The sequence below is a fragment of the Fulmarus glacialis genome, unplaced genomic scaffold (assembly GCF_000690835.1).
Source record: "Fulmarus glacialis isolate BGI_N327 unplaced genomic scaffold, ASM69083v1 scaffold7455, whole genome shotgun sequence".
Lineage (NCBI taxonomy): Eukaryota > Metazoa > Chordata > Aves > Procellariiformes > Procellariidae > Fulmarus > Fulmarus glacialis.
The window spans coordinates 22,026-42,053 of NW_009212263.1; the positions used below are offsets into that span (position 1 = coordinate 22,026).

Below are 20,028 nucleotides of genomic sequence, written 5' to 3' on the forward strand. Positions count from 1 at the left end.
GAGTAGTTGGGGGCTTAGGGTTGCAGGCTGCAATATGGGAAGAGAGATGTAACTTAATACTCAGGAGCAAAATATGTCTTTTACTTGCCACGCTTTATATCAGGCCTTGTTGCTGCCTCGTCCACTTGAAAATATAGACCTGAGAGTCTGTGGCTAGATTCCCTAGACCTGTCTGGACATGCAGGACAGTTTCACATGCTACATTTTACTGAGCCTAACAGTAGCTTGGGATCTCCAAAACAGTGAGAAACAGACAGAGAGAATCAATGATTCGAGCCATTTCATTGTGGTAAATGACACAGGTGGTGAATGTGCTACTCCAAGTCTTAGTTGCAAATTTTGTATTGTGAAACATGGAACACAACACACAGGACCAGTGTGTCCTTCTGAATGTGCATATATAAGGGGTCTACACTGCTGTCTGGTGTCAATGGGATCACATGAGCACGTGCTGCAGATGAGGGAAGGTAAGGGCTACAATCCTCCTTAAATTCCCTTTAAACCCAAAATGGTAGTGAAGGCTGAGAAAAGGGAAGGGGTAGCAGAGCTGTACTGCAGACCACAGAGAGGTGATGGTTCGTATTAAGAAGATCCTGGCTCTGTGTTTGGGTTGCTGTGTAGTGCACAGCTCTCCTTCACTCTTCTCATATCAGACTTTCTCTCTCCCATCTAGTGCTGCCCAAGTATGAGGTCCTGGTGAAGCTGCCCAAGATGATCACTATTAAGGACACGGAGCTTCCAGTGTCCGTCTGCGGTCTGTAAGTCACAGAGCTGGAATAAATCTCTCTCGCTTATCCTTCACGCCTCCTTTCTGCTAAGGACCGAAAGAAGAACTGGGGAAGGCTTTTCATACTTTTCCCAGACATCTAGTGCAGGCTTGCTCCACCCTATCAAACCTGAGCCTGCTACTTGGCCTGAACAGTCAAAGTGAAGGGTCTTCTCTATGTTCCTTAAAAGATGATGCCAAACCAATCTGCAGCTCTCTCCTCCCTGTTTACTGTACATTTTCTCTTTCTGTCTTTACATTTCTTCAGTTAGAGCTTCTCTGCCAATCCTGAACCCCCAAATACTCAGAGATGTCAGATCAGACATCACTTAAACAGGTGGTGCAAACCCAGTGTTCTCATTTTTAACTCATAAATTGCTCCTCCTGAGCCCCTCATTGCCTTTCTACTTCTTCATTGAACCCTCGACAGTTTGTGATACAAGGATACGCCCAGCTGAAATAATTTTTTACAGACAATCTTTTACTGCATTCCGGCAGAGACCTCCCGCCTAGAACAGATTCTAATGGATGATGGAAGAATGTCACCATGGAAATGATGGAAATGTAATCACTAGAATCATTAAAATATCAGATTAGTCAGCCTTTAAGAAGAAATATTAGGAAGTCATCCACAGAGGTCTTTAAGGAGATGTGTCTGAGTGTGACTCTCTGACTGATTGTCTCATCATCTAATATATTGTTTAACACTTTGTGATTATAGATACACCTATGGGAAACCTGTTCCCGGTTTGGTGAATGTCCAAGTGTGCCGGAAATTTTCCCATTCTGCTTCAAATTGTTACGGAAAAGAAGCAGAAGCTGTGTGTGAAGAATTCACTAGGCAGGTAAGTCCCAAGATTAAAATGTAGGGGTCTTTCTTATGGGTAATGGGCAATGTTGTCTAAAGGAGGCCAAATCTGTGACTGTTGGGAGATAGTAGGACATCAAAGATCGCACTCTGTCCAGGGAAAAGCAGATGTTGTCAGAGGAAGGCATTCTTAAGAGGTGGATCATTAAACCGGAAACAGAACTGATGAAGAAAACCCCACAGCTGAAATCCTGACCCCATTGAAACTAGTGACGAATCTCCAGTTAGCAGCTGTGAGGTCCCAGCTATTGATCCCCAAACTGAGAAAAGAATCTGTGAAAGAATTTTGTGACTGTGGGAGGGACTGGCAGGGAGCAAAGAGCAAAGAAGATAAGGAGAAAACAAGAAGGTGGTATTGTATATGGATCAAACACAGGAAAAAGGAGAAAGGGCAACAAGGAAAAGTGAAGTCAACAGAAGAAACGAGAAGGAAAACAGAACTAAGGTAGGAGGGAGTTAACAAGAAAACCAGTGCGTGCCTTGGAGAACTGAGTGTCAAGTACCTCACAGATCACAGAAAATGTGTCGATGAAACAGTAGGAAACAGCTGTAAACAAGTTCTGGTCTAGAACATAAGGCTGGGATTTCGCGACAGAAGTTAAGCATGTTGGGTTTGGGGTATCTATTCCTGTCCCACAAGGCACAAAATTTGTTCACAGAATTCCAATTTTCTCTCCAATTCCCTGCTTAGGCAGACGCTCATGGGTGTGTTTCTGGTATAGTAAGGACCAAGATATTTCAGCTCCAGCGTCGGGGATATGAGATGAGTATCGAGGTACAAGGCAAGATCACAGAAGATGGCACAGGTATGTATCGCATGGAGATGGTGGCCATAACAGGAGGGCCTGGCAAAGATGAGGAAAGTGGAGTGACATGTCTAGAAATGCTGCCATTCATTAATAATCCCTCTTTACTGTGCTCTCTCTCAGGAATAGAGATGACTGGAACAGGCTCCTGTGGAATCACATCCACCATGAGCAAAATCAGCTTTGACCTGCTGGACTCTCAGTACAGACCAGGGATCCCACTCTTTGGGAGGGTAAGGAACTTCTGAGACCGTGGACAATGAATGGCATAGCAAACTCACAAGTGCACAATCCCATCAGATGGAATAGCAGTGTGCAGTTGACATGGTCCACCTTCCTCTGCCTTTGCACAGGCAGACGAATTACTGTCAGTTGGGGCACTCTAACAGACACACGGACCTGAACCTCCTGGCAGTCAGCCCAGTACAGAATAGAAAGCCTGTTGTTCTGACACATGAGAATAACATCAGGGAGCAGCAAGTGTGGGCTATTCCACAAAGGAACGTTATCCAGGTGCAAAGGGTGACCACAACACAGGTAGGTGTAGTGACCTCATCAACAAGGGCACAGTCCCACAGTACACAACCAGACAGAGCAGAGCAGGGGTGGTGACAGTAACAGGTTTCACCAACAGTGCAGCAATCACCAGACAATGTGAAGTGATGAGTCAGGGCTGAGCTCAACCAAGGAAGTCCAGTTAACCAGATGGGAACAGCAGGAGAAAGAGCTGGGTGTAGGTCTACATCTGATGTAGCTTTAGTCAAGGACTGGGGCAAGGCACAAGCCTGAACTTAGAGTTCCTGAACCAAGAGGCAGATGATATGTGCTGGAGGTCCCATACGAAGCTGGCCAGGGGAATTAAAACCTACTGAGGAACTTAGGGCTCTGACAGATAATTTTCCTGGGCCGATCAGATTGTTTTGCTGAGAATTTTCTCAGTTGCTGCCTCAGTCCACTCAGGACTCACCCCACACATTTCCACATTTACATCTTTTGTTCTTCTCCGTAAGAAACATCCCGCCTAGCAAGGAGGAAAAAGGGGAAGAGGCTTTAAGACTTGGGAATTGTTTTCTGTTTCTAGTCTAAAACCTGAAGTTTGTTTCTGCTCTGTTAGGTGAAGCTGGTAGATGGCACTGATGCTCCAATTGCCAATGAAACCATCATGATTTCTGTGGATGGAGACAGATACAAAGGGAATTACACTACAGATGAGCAGGGACAATCCTGGTTTTCTATAAACACTACCACCTTCACGCAAGCCTCCCTGGAAATCCAAGTGAGTGGCAGAGACACGGCAGAGGGACTGGGGTAAGCCTCTGTCTTTCTGATCAGCAGGGGAAATATCTATCCATGGGTTATCAGTCTTTCTGCCAATCGGAAGATAAAGCAAGTTTCTTGGCAGGTCACCTCTCTTCTTTGTGTCTCCTGTGCATGTTTTCTACCTTCTTCTAAGAGTGGGAAATATAGAAGATACCCTGAGTGTTTCTGCGGACGTTCATGTGACTTGTTACCTGGTTTTGGTCAGCTGTGAACTTTTTATTCTTCTTTATTAGGCTGATCATAAACCTGAGCTGAACTGTTATGACAGCGACTGGATCACACCTTCATATGAGCATGCCATGCGTAGAATAAGTCGGTTTTACTCCCCCAGTAAGAGTTTCCTCAAAATTGAGCCAAAGCCTGAGACATTAAGTTGTGGATCCCCCACGGAGATCCAGGTGCACTATATCTTCACACCAGAGGCCATAGGAGAGCAGAAGAAAATTGTCATTTACTATTTGGTAAGAATTATTTATGGTTACTTTAACCTATGGCCACAGAGAGCACTGTGACACATATAGCTACTTTCCATGATGAGCAACCACAGCACTGCTATATGGTGAGTCCTTTGTCAGTAATGATAGAGAGAGTTTGAAACTGAAAGTGTGGCCTGTGGCAGTGGGATTTAAACATATTTCTGTAATGTTTCTCATGTTGTCTTCTGTGTGCAGATATGGGTATGGTGTACATGTTTCATTAAGAACAGAAGAGAGATAAAATGTTGATGGCGAGATCATTGTCTTGAGTGCAGCCGTCCAAGACTCTCATTTCATAATACTCCACTCCCAGTTTCCCCCATTCCAAATTCTGGTTCACGTATGGTCACAGTTCAGAAACCAGCATCCTACGACAAGAAGATGAAATATGAGGAGGAAAGCAGTCTCCTGCTCAGTTTTGTCCTTTGGTAGTCATCTGACCACTGAAACTAAAGCACCATCTCTAACTACAGCACCAGAAAAGCCCAATAAGCTTAGAGCTTAGGTCGCATACCAGGCAATGATGGAAAGTTTGGGATACCAGAGTAACTGGAACAGACTATAACATGCTGGCATTAAGAACCGTGAATTAATTCATTTTGGGGGGCAGAGAAGAGAGACTAATTCAACTGTGACTGAACAATGATCTATCAGTTTTGCTTGGGAGAACAGGAAGAATCAGATGAATATTCAAATAAAACTTCTTTCCCCCTAAATATATTTTTCTGGTTTTCCCATTTAGTGACGCTAGCAGAAGAGATGAGAGTAGCCTTGGAGAGCTAGAAGAAATCAGTAGAACAGAAGACACTCCTGTTCTGATGGATTATACAGAACATTGGGGGGACTTAGACTGAGATTACAAAAAAGAGAATAGAAACCTGAGGTAGAGAGGTCCATGTGCTTATTTTCAAGACTGCTAAAAATAAATTGAAGCACAAGATTCCTGTTTATCCTGCTAGCCTGGGAAAGCTGGTCTTAAGTATATACATACAGCAGGTAACCAAACAGTGCGAGAACTTACATTTTTATACGTGTGGATCCCACATCTTGAAATTAAAATATGGTGCTATGGAATAGATACCCTATGTGGAAAATAATTGTGTAAAAGGTGGTTTTGGTTGTGAAAAAGGAAACTTTTTCTAGAAATGAGGAAATTACAGCTAGCATTCAGGCTGTTGCTTACTGCCTGTCTTCAGGTACCTTATTCAAGCTCTTCTTATTTACAGCCTGTGCGCTTCTATTCCAACTCTGTGCGAGTTATGAAACTAATCCTGATTAAATTTTTCTCCAGACTGTTTCACAATGCAACTGAGAGTGGAGTGAGGAGAACTTTTGATCATCAGTCTGTTCCAAATTGTTAGAAATGTGCGTATGACCCCCAAACTTATGTGTGCTCAGAGGCAAAGTGCATTTGAACCTGACCTATATATACAATATGTACAAAAGGGAAGCCAGATCTGACCAATGAGGAAACATTGGTCCTCCTAGGAGTGAACATTTCTGTCTCCAAAGACACAGTAAATTCCAGTCTGGCACTTGCTTAGTATCTTCTTTGTTTTGCTCACAATCGGCAGTGCTATCCACACTCACACTCTACAGTTAACCCAGTGAACGTTCATTCTCCTTCCCTTCAACACTGGTAGCAACAATTACAGGAAGGTTTCTCTGTCACACAGGTGATGGCCAAGGGAGGCATTATATTAGCAGACACCCATGATCTGACTGTGAATCCTGGAGGTGGTAAGCAGAACTATGCATTTTTAGCATCACTGATGATAATTTGGGGGCAGGGGGGCTGTAAAGAAATTATTTCAATTCAAACATTTAATGTTTGAATTGAAATGCATTTGCAAAATTAAATCTTTTTAAATAAAGTGGGTTGGGTTAGTTTTGTTTTTTCTGAGTTCTGTCAGGTGCTATTTTTTTGACCAGAAAATTTTAGAAAATTCAACAAAAAATATGCATAATGTTTTGGTCATTTTTTCCTCAAACCAACACTTTCTGCTGACCACTCTACCCTATTCAGATTGTGGATTCTTACCAGTGTTGTGAGACTCACATGTACAGTGAGCAGGAAGAAGAACATGTGTCCCTTTCTTTCTCTCATCTTCCTTCACTTTTTTCTCCCTTATGAGCATGCAAACACACACATACTTACATTCTAACCAATACATTTAATTTTATTCATATAAATGTCCAAGGATTACACATTTCAGTAACTGAGACTGGCTATGATACATCTCTAAAAGTCTTTCAACAATGAGACCAGGGAGGCATTTTGGAAGTCTATGAGAAGGAATTGCACTGCAGTGGGTATAAAGAGTATATGGAAGTAAAAGATCTTGCGTGCTGCATGTTCACAGAAAGTTCTGCATCCTGTCTAGTAGTAGTGACTAAACTAACACCCTGGCTCATAACAAGAGATGTTCTATCACCTTTGTCCAGATTGTGACATGAAGCTCAGGACCAGCTAGGAAGAGTCTTTTAACATAGAAGGGCATTTTCCACTGTGGTTGGAGCAATAGTTTGGTGTTCCAGCTAAATGCTTGCTTAGCAGTAACTTTGCAAAGTTATTCTTTCAACCACTCTGCAACCTTGACTGCTGCCACCCATCACAACAGCCCCTTATTTCTACGTTTTTTCCCTCATCTATTTTTGTAGACTGCAGAAGATCTTGGAGCTTGAGGAAGAAAGGGGTTGGGAACATCAAGAAATTATGCCAGATGTTAACTGGGGAGAATCTAGAAGGCATGTTGAGGCCCACCAAACTCATCTCATTTGGCTATTACATGTTCACTGTTTGAATGCAGGTGTCTTCAGCAACAGCCATAAACTTCAGTCATGTATCAGTATTCCTGCCCCTGCTAACAAAAAATGTTCAGCATGAGTGAACTTGTCTTTTTTATCTGGGGAAGGCAAATGCATATACTGGAACTTCTTGTATGTTGCTTAGCCTTTTTTCTCTCTGTTAGCTTACGGGACATTTCAGTTGACCTTCCCTGTTGAGGCGGCAATTGCTCCTCTGGCACGGATGCTTGTGTATACCACTTCACCCAGCGGGGAAGTCATCGCCAGTTCAGCAGATTTCCACGTTGAAAGTTGCCTTCCCAATAAAGTGAGTATAAGTCAGGGTTTATGCAACCCATGTTTGTCTCATGCCAGTATTTCAGTTATCAGTTCCAGAATGGAGGCAGAATTCACAATGGGTTCATGAAATGATCTGACCAGATGTTGACTGAGGATTAGTGACTGAAACTCCAGAATAAGTTATAAAGCCATAACTATAAAAAGTGGAGCAAGACAGAACAGGGAAGAGAATCACTGGTCATTATTAATTACATTGGTCAAAGCTGAATATATATTAGAAGAGCTGCAAGGCACTAGCGGAGCTCAGTTCACAAGGCTAGATGCTTCAATATAATAGCATGTAACAGAGTCTGGAAAAGTGGCTGCTTTAACTTCCTTTTGGGGTTGCAGGTCAGACTGAGTTTTGTACCCAAGGAAGGTCTTCCTGCCTCCAAGACACGCCTGCAACTCCATACCTCACCAAGGTCCCTGTGTGCCCTCCGTGCTGTGGACAAGAGCGTTCTCCTCATGAAGCCTGAAGATGAGCTCTCTCCCAGCTCTGTAAGTCTTGGTTATTTCTGGTAATGAGCAAGCACAAGAATGAACCAGTTCTTCAACTACAATTAACACCACTATGGACATGGGGCCATGTATTTTTATAGCTGCATTTACTACATTTGTTTTTTAGAAGCTGGCTTTTAACAAAGAAGTGTTAAGTAGTGTCCGTGTCCCTATAAGTGCTGACCTGCCACACTTTTCCCTGGTTGTTTGCATTTCCCCAGGTGTATGATCTTCTCCCACTGAAGGAAATCCGGGGTTATAGTTTCAAGGACTACTACCTGGAAGAAGACAACGTAAACCCTTGTGTGTCACTTGACAACATATTATTAAATGGATTTGTCTACATACCCATTTCTCCTGACGGCGAAGGTGATGCCTATGACATTCTCAAAGTAAGCTCCAGCCTTTTGTTTTAATTTCTTATTCCTTTTTGGAATACAGTCTCCTCTCCTCCCCTGTCCTGAAGAGTGTTTTAGTGAACTTTGCTTTGAGCTTGCTAACTTTTGTATGCAGGACAATAACCAGGCCCAGGCCCTGCATCTGTGTAGCCCATCATTGGTACCTGAGTGCTTCTCTGAACCATTAAAACTTTGAAGGGTCTCCTCATTGCTAGTAGAGATACCTGTGAATGGGCTCAAGTAAGGAAACAGTCCTGAGAGGTGACCCCTGGTACCATAATATTAGAAACTCTTCCACAGTTGTGTATGTTCTCTCTCTATCTGGTGTAGATGATAGGTGTTTAACAAAGTACCAGTTACTTTGATAACCCACAAAAACACCTATACCCATCTAGAGAGTCCTGTACAAGACTTTTTGGGTACCCTCAATCTAATGCTTTTCACACATGTCATTTTCACCCAGGCAGAAGTCCCCAAGGTAGATCTGCGGCCTTAGCTTTCCATCTGATCATGCCAACATTTAGCCTTAAGATGAGTACAACATCATAAAGCCTCAACATCTGGGTTGAACCAGTCTAACTAGCACTTATATACAGACCTTTGTAATTCTGATCAATACCAGACATAAGTACATCTATTCTTGATGTACTAAAAATAGTTTATTTTCAAAACTGTGTTTGAAATTTTTTTTTGCTCTTCTTTCTCTTTTTTTACTAGGAATTGGGCTTAAAAGTCTTCACTAGCAGCAAGATCCATAAGCCTGAAATCTGCCAGCATTACGCAGGACACATGATGGAAAGGAGTTACAGTAGCCCTAGTAAGAATACGTGCTCCCTTTTACCTCCCACACAACTACCTAAAATCTACCACCCTGCTTCTTTCTTTCCCTCTACTTATTTGAATATTAATTATACCAGGCAGACCAGATTCTCTTGTCAGATAACACTGACCTAATTCAGGATCACTCCTTTCTGGCCTCAGTCCTGAAATATGAAACTGATACACCTCTGCCTGCTTATCCCCAGCTAGACAGATGTGCCTGGCTAGAACTGTGTGTGCTCGGTGACTCCTGTGCCAGCCCCTACAGCAGGGATCCTGTAGGCACCAAGACAGTCTGCCTACATTGGATGGACTGTGCCAGCACAAAGTAGTGGCTTTCTTCCATCAGATCTGAGTCCAGCTATGGAAACTTAAAAAAGGAGTCTTTCTTTACTTCTAGGTAGTCACATTCCAGCAATAACTAGAGGAAAGACTAGGGCAAAAGTGGGCCAAGATAAATGAGAAGGTGGTACAATTCTGTGGGAAGATATTTTACCACTGGGGGCTGAGAAATTTGGTTCTGTCCCCAGCTTTCCCACGCACATGCCTATAAGAGGCTGGGTAGGTCACGTCACTTCTCTGCAGCTTCAGTGACTGTGAAGATACAATAATGATTTTTTTTTTCTGAATAGTTCTGAGATTAGAAAGGCTATATATATATCACTTCCAGTCACCGACTTTTCTGGTGCTGTATCCCAGCATGATAGCTTTTGGTCTGGTGATAGCTTCTAGCCTTCTATTCATAACAGATCTGATCTTTGGTTTTGAAATGCAGGATTTTTCCTCAGAGCATGGCCTGAGATAACTGGCTGCTTTGACAAGATGTAAAGTCTTCTAAGGCTGATGGAAAGCTTTTCATAAGGAACAACACTATGCAACACTGTGAGAAAGCATCTCCCTGTTATGGAACTGTTTATTTGCTAATGGCCAGAGATGTAAAGACACATATTCATCTCAAAATAATTTTAGATGGAGGAGGGGAGGGCTAAGTGTGGCTTCTGTTTCTGGTCATGTATAAACACAATCAATTCTTCAACGAAATTTAATAACTATGTGCAACCGTAATATCTGGAAGCAGTAAGTTCCACATTTGACTCTGTATTGCAATAGAAATGTACCCTCAATAACACCATCATACATCTTTTGGCACTGCTGGGTTTGCTGGCAGTGGGGGAAGAATGCTCAACCCCATCCAATCTCTGTAAGAAGAGCAGCAACATTAGGAAAAATGAGATATTGAGATGACAACAGAGAAATACATTTGTTTTCAGTGGCCAGGGTTTCAAAGTTGTTCTTTCAATTTTAAAATTTTAGCTAAGAATAATCACTACCTGGAAGGAAAGTATGCTCCTGATTTAGAATGGAGTTTGACACATCTTTTCCTTTCTTCCTGTCCTTAAATTTGCTAGTCGCTGCATTGAATCTGCTTGAAGATTCGGACTATGAAGTAACAGAACATATGGCTGCTGGCAATCCTGTGGAGACCGTCCGGAAGTACTTCCCTGAGACATGGATCTGGGACATAGTTTCAGTGAAGTAAGTGTTTATGGGAACGTAGAGTGTGGTCACTGGGGCAAAACCTCGAAAGATATTTAAGCCTCAATGGAAGTATCAGTATTTCAGTGAGAGGGGTATTTCTAGTAGGACAGAGGGATTTTTCAAGGTCACTAAATATAGGATGCTTTGGGAGGGCATGCAAAAGCCAGTGGCCATATCCCAACTGGTCAGGAGTTTGCTGTCAGCAGGTGTTGTTCAGTAGGCTGAGAAAAACATAGATGATCACCAGAACATAACTGAAATCTTGTTCTCCGTCCCTCGCCAGCTCTGAGGGAAATGCTGATCTGGATGTGACCATCCCTGACACCATCACCGAGTGGAAAGCCAACGCATTCTGCACTTCGGCAGACACGGGCTTTGGCCTGTCCCCGACAGTGTCCCTCAGAGCCTTCCAGCCCTTCTTTGTAGAGCTCACCCTGCCCTACTCTGTGGTGCGTGGTGAGTCCTTCACGCTGAAAGCCACCGTTTTGAACTACCTGACCGCCTGCATCAGGGTAAGAGACATTCACAACTTTGCTCAGTCTGACGGCTTAGGGAAGGCTACAATGGGCCACTTACATCATGGTTTCCCAAGCCAGATGACTGATCTCTGACTATAATTTCATATAGGTGTACTTATGTAGGAATTCTTGGTGTATTTAATGAAGGGGGAATATGTTTTTCCAAGCTTTGAAAGCTGCATTTGATTCAGAACCCAAAGCTCTGCTGCTGAGACCCCCAGCCTTGTCATCAAAGATTTATGTCATTGTCCTACAGAAATGTGAAACTTGGGTTATCCACAGACCACAGCATCATTGCATACCCACATGGAAACTCCAGGTTCACCAGGGTGGATACCTGTGTTCAGCCTTTAGTCTCATCTCATATAAACATCTCACAAAGTATCACACCACATTTGCTGGAATATGTAGACTTCCTGTGATTTATTGCATCTGCCCTTAAGACACTGAGCAGAGCTATATAGCTTCACTATTCTTACTGCATTCTTTCACCAACAAAAACGACGAGAGAATTTGAGAGGTGATTTGAACAAAATCTCAATCACCTTTGCTCAGTTTTTTATAAATACAGATTTTTATTCTAAAAAGAATGAAGCTGAAACAAGGAGGGGCACTGATCAGCCATTCCAATGCACTCTCATTTATTTCCCTATCTGTCCTGGTTTTTTTGCTATTTTCAGGTTCCTTATTCTATTCTCCCTTGTTCCCTTACTAGCTTTCCTACTGCTAGTGTTTTACCTCTTCACCTAATTAATCATGAGGGGGGTATTTAATTCATGGCTAAGTTTGTAGTCATTGCTTTGCGTTTACTCACACAACTGGTCCATGCTCTCCATTTTCCCAGAATTTATTTCCTTTCCAAAGATACACTTTCTCTTCTCTACACTTACCTCCGCAATCTCTTACAGTTGTACACATCTCACTCTTTTCCCACTTTATCACCCAGTTCTTGCTCTGCAATATCCATAAGGTTCTCAGTCCCACAGTATAACTAGCTCCACTACCCATTTCCATGTACTGCACTGTCTCCAGTAACCCCAGCTTCTCTGCAATTCCAACCTTCATGACACCTCTCTGTACAATCGGCAGGTCAGCGTGTCTCTGGCTGAATCTACTAATTTCCTGGCTACACCAGTAGAGAAGCAGGAAGAATCCTACTGCATCTGCATGAATGAAAGGAAAACTGTGGCTTGGGCAGTAACACCAAGGTCTCTAGGTAAGAGGCCAGGCAACAAGAAAATACTGGGATAAGATATCTGTGGATGACATCAGATCTTTGGTGTGAGGAGCTAGGTGACTCCAAACCTGTCTGGAAGGATCTTGTCTATGCCAGAAGTGAGAGGTCCAACCCTGAGGTTGAGACACTACACTGGGATGCAGTTTCCAGGTCCAAACCAAACTGTTTAGGTATTATGGGCCATTGTTTTCTTAATATTTGAATAGAAATCACAAATTCCCTTAATGCATGCAAAGCACTCAGACATTAATGTTGTGGAGCTGAGAATGTCTTAGCTTAATGTGACTGAGTCTGAAATATTTTAATCAAAGCTTGCTTCCTCTGAAGTCTCTCAGAACAAGACTGATTTACAAGACCTGCCCCTCCTCTACTTTTCTTGGTGATGGACTAACACCTACTTGGGTGGCTATCACAAAGGAGGTGGCCTGGAAGGCTACAGCTGGATCAAGATAAAACACTGTCTCAAGTTTAGTTCTCCTCTTGGAAAAGCTTCTCTGTAACGCACCAGAGAGCGCCCAGCACAAACACAAGCCCACATTTCCCTGGCACTGCCCAGCAGTGCTGGCTGACCCCTGTTTCCTCCAGGGCAGGTGGAGTTCTCGGTGAGCACTGAGGCCTTGCAGAACCAGCAGCCCTGCGGGAACGCCATTGTGGAGACCCCTGAGAAAGGGCGGAAGGACACGGTCATCAGACAGCTGCTGGTGGAGGTATGTGGGCTGCTGAGTTTGGTGGCACAGAAAAGTAATAATAATTTCATGCTCCACAGCAACAGTTGCTGTATGATAAAGGTTTTCTGTTTTAGCCATGATAGCAGCAATAATGGCTTGTGTGACTCTTATTCTGCACGCTTTTATAAAATAAGCATTGATAAATCTCACACAGGCCAATAGAGCCCATAACTCATAATGTTGCCATAGTAAAAGCAGGGTATTACATTACATAGTGGGACAGAAATAATAAGGCAGGCAATAATGACAGGTTTGTCCCAGACACATCATCTGGGAGATAAATGAGAACTCCTTGGTTTTACCTGTAATAAATCACAGGGATAAGTTGTAAATGGAAGACTTGCCAGAAACCTTATGCTTCTCCTTCAGCACATGGCCAGTACTCTGGAATATAGAACAGTCACCACAATCTACAAATATTTCCAAACAAAACTGCCATCATTGTTTTGAATTGTTTTAATTACACTTTCAAGAATGTTCAAAACAGTAAGAACTAACTTTTTATTTTTGCATTCTTTTGTACATTTTTTTTCTTAAGCAGTGTTTTGCAATGATGAAATCACAGCTTTTCCCATGATAAATAGCCAGTCATAAAATTAACCCACAGTATAATATTCCCTGTGATATTAATAGCAAACAAAGAGTGCTAGCTTGTTGTATAGTGAAATCTATATAATATTACATGTCAAAATATTGTCAATCCTATGCATGACAGGAAGGAATAATTGTATTTAACAAAATTAAGTCAGGTGTAATATATAACATTGCAACTCCTTATATTGCAGACATTCCATTTTTCAATAAGGCAGAGCTAAGATTCATGTAATACGTAACTTCAGAATATGTTTGGCTAACCTGAATGTAATGATGGAACAACAATCCTATCTGTTAGGCTTCTGGGTTTTTTTTTATTATTATTTCACTTATTTAGAAATGAATTTGATTATATAGTGCATTTCATGTATCAGGGCACAAATAACTGTTTAACATTTCAGAAAAACTTCCTAATTTCATATATGCCTTCAGGAAAAAGAGTGTTTATTTTGTCCTTTGAAGATACCGGAAGATCAGAACTGTAAAGTCTTTTCTCCCAGATGGTGGGGGAGTGAAAATAACTGAATGAGCATTAAAATTACTTCTGTCAGGGTGTCTGAGAGATTACTGGTCTTATCCTGTTATTCTAATGAGGTAATTAATCTGCAGCAAGCCCTGTCTGGATAGAATCAGAGATTAGCATCCAAGGCTGAACAATTAATTGGCAAGGGTGGATACAGTGTAACTTGCTAGGGGTGGAGCTGCATTGTCCCAAACACATGGATGTCAATACCCCCTGCAGCAGGCAGTGCATCCCGGGGAGAGAGAAGAAAGTGTGCCAGAGCCCCTGGGGCGTCCTCTTGCCCCTCGGGAAACCAAGCCTTGCTGAGAGCTAGTTGGAAACAGGATGTTTTTTCCCCCAGGAATTTCTCAGCTGGAAAGGAAAATCTTTCAAATAGTTACAGTTTGTATGTTTTAATTTCATGTTGAAATGTTCAAAATCAAACAAAACAATGGATTTCTCATTTAGTTGCATTTCAGAATGACATACTGAAACAAACAAGAAGGTGCCTTTACAAACAGAAGCATTTAGCTCTGTCATAGTTTATCCTAAAAGCTTTTTCTTTTTTCTTTTTTTTGACCCTACTCTTTTAATCTTTCTTTGTCTTTTCATACTGAAGGATGAGAGACAATGTATTTTAACTGTGTGAGACAGTAAGACCATTATTTACATGCTGGAAAAAATTTTCAACTGGCAAAAGTTGGGAATCAGTAATGAAGCAATGGGAACTCTCCTATTTGGAGGTTAAAAAAATTGATGCGAGGTTCTCACTGAAATAAACTCTGACAAAATACATTTTCTAGTAAATATTTGATTCCTGAGTTTTATGCAGAATGTTTTCGACCAGCCCAACAGAAAACAGGGCTTCTTTGCTGACTTCAAAAATTAGGCTAGAAGTTTCTGAAACGGAGGGATACAATCACCAGTTGACTGTGGCATGTATTTAAATTTTGGGTGTTGTAACGTGCCACTTGTGGGTGCATTGGAGCACTTTAGTTGCCACCTGTCAAAGCTCTTGCATACGTATCCTACCGGTGTCCCAGACACTCAGCCAACATCACAGTCTGAAGAGTTCTGCTACACTGGGCCAAGGTAGCACCTTGGAAGACCGAGCCCTGTGGCTCTATTAGCACTGTTGGTAACATCATCTTGCATGTTATCTGCATCATAGCCTCTGAAGCTGCAGGGCCTCTCTCACTAATAAGAAAGGAAAGAACATGTATTAAATTTCATGTTTGCAATTAGCCAGTATGTTATAGTCCTCAATTATCCTCAGTTTAGCACAGGGAGGAAAAAACTTTGTAAGCAATTTCTAAAGACTTTTCAGTATAATGGAGTTATTACCACAGAAGAATTTATAATACTTAATTTTTCTTAGAGTCCCTTTTAGTTTCCCTCTTGATATTTCTTCTTTTTCTTTTTTCTTGTTGTTGTTGTTTCTCATTTTTTGCTTTTTTTCTTGCTTTTTTCCCCAAGCCGGAAGGGACTGAGGTGGAAACTACCTACAACTCCGTGCTCTGTGGATCTGGTAAGAGCCTTTTGCTTTCTAAGACTTTCTTTGCTGAGGTAGAGACTAAAGACAAAGGGAGAAGACAAGGTTTGTGAATGTGCACTATGAGAAGAAAGGTGTAGGGATCTGATATAATTGAACAAACTAGATGTATGTCCAACTGGTAGTGAAACTAATTCTTCCTGAAGGAGAAAAGCAGAGGCTGTAATAGACCCTGCAATTACAGGGGCAGAAGCATACCTCTTAGGAACTGAGGCTGGCCAGGTCCCTGTAGGGAGAGAATATCTGGGATTTAATAGGGTTATCTCTAACGTCTTTCGTGCAATGGGTGTAAAACCACAAACCGGACTCTGTAGTAAGCCAGGTCTGCCCACCAAAGCAGAAGAGGCCAGAAAAATAGGCTGGAAAGTGTATTTGTCAGTCAAGGCCAGCTGATAGTGCCATGTAGAACTCTGTGACAGTCTGTGTGTGAGGGTATTGCAGGCCCAACACAAGATGGGAAGCTTCCACAGCAAAATTGCAGATGAATGGATTTGTTGAAGGCAGGAAACCCCTGTGCAGGGGATGGTGTCTCACCCTCCTAGCTGCTACCCATGCATGTAGATATATCCGGAATTGTAACCAAATTGATCTGTTTTTTATCCCAGAAAAGTCAATGTCAGAGCCAGTCTCCCTGGTTCTCCCAAAGACTGTGGTGGATGGCTCAGCCAGAGCATATTTCTCAGTGCTAGGTAAGTGAAGCATTCTTAAAGTGTCACATGCTCTTTGGAACACTGCCATGTTTTTTCAGGCTGTGCTCAGTCTACTGGCAAGCCCTGAACTGTGCTAATTTACCCTGGAAATTGTCCCGTTCCCCAGGAGACATCATGGGCACTGCCATGCAGAACCTGCACCAGCTCCTCCAGATGCCGTTCGGCTGTGGGGAGCAGAACATGGTCCTGTTTGCACCCAACATCTACGTCCTGGACTATCTGAACAAGACAGGGCAGCTGAGTGAGGAGGTCAAATCCAAGGCCATCGGATACTTAGTGAGCGGTAAGCTAGAACACAGCTTTTGCTTCTCTGTTCATTCCTTCCCTTGGCAACTGGATAAGGACACTATTGGCCACTGGCATGTATGATCTGGGGGAGGTTGTCCTGGTGCATTAAGGGAACGTGGTAGGTCAGGTGTATATAATACAATATTTGTAAGAGAGAGAATCCTGCACTCAGGTGGAGGTGCAGGGTGAGAGAGGACAGCATCCAAACGGGAACATAGAAAAAGTCCAGGACTGGCAATAACTCAGAGTTCTCTCCATAAGAAAAGAGATATATCAAATACATAAATCAGGCTGCAACCATTATCATGGCAGCTGCTTCTGTAGATCTTGGATCCTCCTTAGGATTAAGATTTAGAAAGTGTCACTCACCTTCGACTAGGCCAGAATTTTAAGACACTAGCTAGGACATGTTGGCAGACATAACACCAGTACATATGGACATGGTAGGTATCTGCTGACTAACAATGGACTGTTTTTACTCAGTTATTTTGCAGAAAAATTGCACTTCCTTCAGTGGAAATTATCCTGTTTTCTGCATCCTTATCCTGTGTGGGGCTCACCTATGTATTCAGTTCTCCCCTGGGAACCGTTTTCCCATTTCTCTCAAGTCTAGGGCAGAGAGCGGCAATGACCACAGATACCCAGTTTCCAGATGTTTTAGGAGAGAGGAAGAGCACAAGGATGGAAGCACTCGCAGCTGTTGCCTGAACTTCCATCGTAACACTAAGCAGCGTAGCTCACACTTGTGCCATACAAGGGGGACAGTGTCCCATGTCTGCTACATTTCCTTTGCATGGCTCCTTGAAAAGTACTGGGACAACTAAAATATTCTTCCAATCTCTATTTCAGGGTATCAAAGGCAATTGAACTACAAACACTGGGATGGTTCTTATAGCACCTTTGGGCCCCGTTATGGGCAAGTTGGGAATACCTGGTAAGACTTCAGTACAACTGGCTTTTCATTTCCGCTTTTCATGCCCTCCCTTTCCTCAGTATTCTCTTGGACTTGGTCATTGTGGAGGTTGAATGGAGGTGGAGATGAAATTATAATCATGGCATCATAGGATAATCATGTGGATAATGGAGCAGGGAAGGAAGCTAAGGAGATGTCTTTTAGGTTTGCAATGCTACACTGATAGCTACTTACCTCCTCTGACACCCTTCTTCAGCTCAAGTGAGGGTGACCTGCAGCATGCCCTAGCTAGTTCTTGTTAGCAGAAGATGCCATTGCCCACCTACCTGCAGCCCTCAGGGCTATGAATGGCAGGCTCCATTTACCATTGGTCCCTATCTCACCGAGTCGCTAAGCTAGGTCACAGTTTCCAACCAGCCCCTGTGATCAAGTCCTGTAGCCTCTGCTGCTTTCCTACAGTGATGCCCACAGGGGCCCTATGACCTATGATGGATACAGGGCCTGCTCAGGATGTCTTAGTTCCCTCTGTCACTTTCAGGCTCACAGCCTTTGTCCTCAAGTCCTTTGCCCAGGCCCGGCCTCACATCTTCATAGATGAGAAGCACATCCAGGATGCTTTGATCTGGCTCACTCAAAAGCAGAAAGACAACGGCTGTTTCCGTAGTTCTGGGACACTCCTGAACAATGCCATGAAGGTAACATGTCTGCCTCGTTGGCTCCACATGGGCTTTGTCAGGCTGGAGCTTGACTGTAAATCACTCTGGGACCAACAGAGCTATTTCAGCACTTGGGGGTTGGGGAGGAGGGGCAGTTAAATATGTGAGCTATCACAGAAGCAGGAAGAAGCCAACAGCAGCTTCTGAAGGACTTACCATGAGAAGGAGGCTAGGAAGAATTTGTCCCTGCAGGATGTAGATATGTAGCATAGGGAGAAGCCAGTGGTGCTGTGTGGGATCACCATCTACTTTTGTGGTTCCCTGCAGGGTGGAGTGAACGACGAGATCACGCTGACAGCCTACATCATTATTGCATTGCTGGAGATTCCTCTGCCTGTAACCGTATGTGTCTGCACCCCAACCCGAGCCACAGATGGTACTAACCTGCCCTACTAGTGCCCCCCCAGATTATCAAGGCCCTTTACCTTTTGAAAGAAGAAATCCTGTCTGAATATTCCTTTCATTCAAGCCTAGACTGGAATAACATTTTTCCTCCATTTTCCTCCCCTGTCCAATCCTGTCTCCCATATACACATTTCACTTAATCTTTTTCTGAATTCTTTTGTGGAGAATCAAGCTTTTGCTCCTCTAAAAGAGTACAGCTTGGATTAACAGTGAGTTAAATAATATTTAAATCTCTGAAATGAGCCACATAGGTTTTGTACATCCACAAAAATCTCCTTTTGTTTGTTGGAATAGTACATTCCTGTTGAACCACTAGTATGGGCCTATTGTGTCGACACAACAGCACAGGTCTATAAAAAAAGGCGGCACACTCAGGGATTCATTCTCATTTTCTCTGCCTCTTCTAGATTGTTTTATGGGAAATCCCCATCCTTAATGCTTGGGGAATAAGTTATACCTATAGGTAATAAGATATACCTGTAGGGAATACCATAAACGACAGACTGTGAAAAGCCTGAGGCCTATTTAAAAGCGATGTGGGTTTTGTCATTCTGATCCCTGAGTCTGTGATCCCCTCACTGTGAGATAAGCCTCTGGTGCAGGTAAAATTGGGGTGTGAATTGCAGCAGAAGGACTGCTGAGCCAGGATGGTTGTGAGGCTACTGTAATCCCTCTGCTCCAAATGTAGTAGGGACTACTTTGTGCTGAAAGTTTTTTCCTGTATAGTGAGAACCAGCAGAAGGAATTATTTTGTCAGTAGGGTGACATGGATGACATTAACTTCACCAGAAGAGTATTCTTTCTTTGGTATATGTTTGTGTTTAGAAGGCAAGTTCTCAGGCAGAACTGTATTGGGTAACAAGGATGTTTTTCATCTCCCTGTCTGAACCTAAAAGTGCCACTGAATGTGATGGGGTTTGTCAGAATCTGATTGGGATATAGGTGCATTTCAACTTAAACTGCATGAACTCCTGAGCATAGCACAGCCCTTAGGTATTTAACGCTATTGGCAAGCATACAGAGTATTTCTGTAAGTAAAATAAGCCATATTAGATCCCTCATTAAAAAATCATTAGTATGTCCTCAGCATGTGCATCTACTGCCACGTCCTGTCATTAGACTGAACTCCTCCCCAACACTTATCTTACAAACAGTAGTAAGCATAGGAAACCTTAGGTGAGGCATAGACCCAACCAATTTTATTTTTATTCTTTGCTTCTCAAAAGCAGCTGAATTGCTTCTCCAA

General features: G+C 42.8%; 1 protein-coding gene across 1 annotated transcript in view; it reads left to right on the top strand.

Moving 5' to 3' along the window:
• The window catches only part of LOC104072453 (alpha-2-macroglobulin-like), a gene marked incomplete at its 3' end in the record, with an annotated part of 30,888 nt that extends 12,169 nt beyond the window's left edge, over positions 1-18,719 (top strand). The window contains exons 7-27 of the mRNA XM_009577812.1: positions 674-758; positions 1,488-1,611; positions 2,326-2,440; positions 2,564-2,673; positions 3,555-3,716; positions 3,994-4,221; positions 5,913-5,976; positions 7,209-7,351; positions 7,714-7,863; positions 8,085-8,255; positions 8,979-9,078; positions 10,490-10,616; positions 10,903-11,131; positions 12,227-12,353; positions 12,960-13,081; positions 15,675-15,726; positions 16,356-16,439; positions 16,567-16,743; positions 17,598-17,682; positions 18,200-18,356; positions 18,645-18,719. Of these exons, the coding sequence (XP_009576107.1) occupies positions 674-758; positions 1,488-1,611; positions 2,326-2,440; positions 2,564-2,673; positions 3,555-3,716; positions 3,994-4,221; positions 5,913-5,976; positions 7,209-7,351; positions 7,714-7,863; positions 8,085-8,255; positions 8,979-9,078; positions 10,490-10,616; positions 10,903-11,131; positions 12,227-12,353; positions 12,960-13,081; positions 15,675-15,726; positions 16,356-16,439; positions 16,567-16,743; positions 17,598-17,682; positions 18,200-18,356; positions 18,645-18,719 (2,687 nt within the window). The remainder of the gene's footprint in view (positions 1-673; positions 759-1,487; positions 1,612-2,325; positions 2,441-2,563; positions 2,674-3,554; positions 3,717-3,993; positions 4,222-5,912; positions 5,977-7,208; positions 7,352-7,713; positions 7,864-8,084; positions 8,256-8,978; positions 9,079-10,489; positions 10,617-10,902; positions 11,132-12,226; positions 12,354-12,959; positions 13,082-15,674; positions 15,727-16,355; positions 16,440-16,566; positions 16,744-17,597; positions 17,683-18,199; positions 18,357-18,644) is intronic.
• Positions 18,720-20,028: the final 1,309 nt, after the last annotated feature.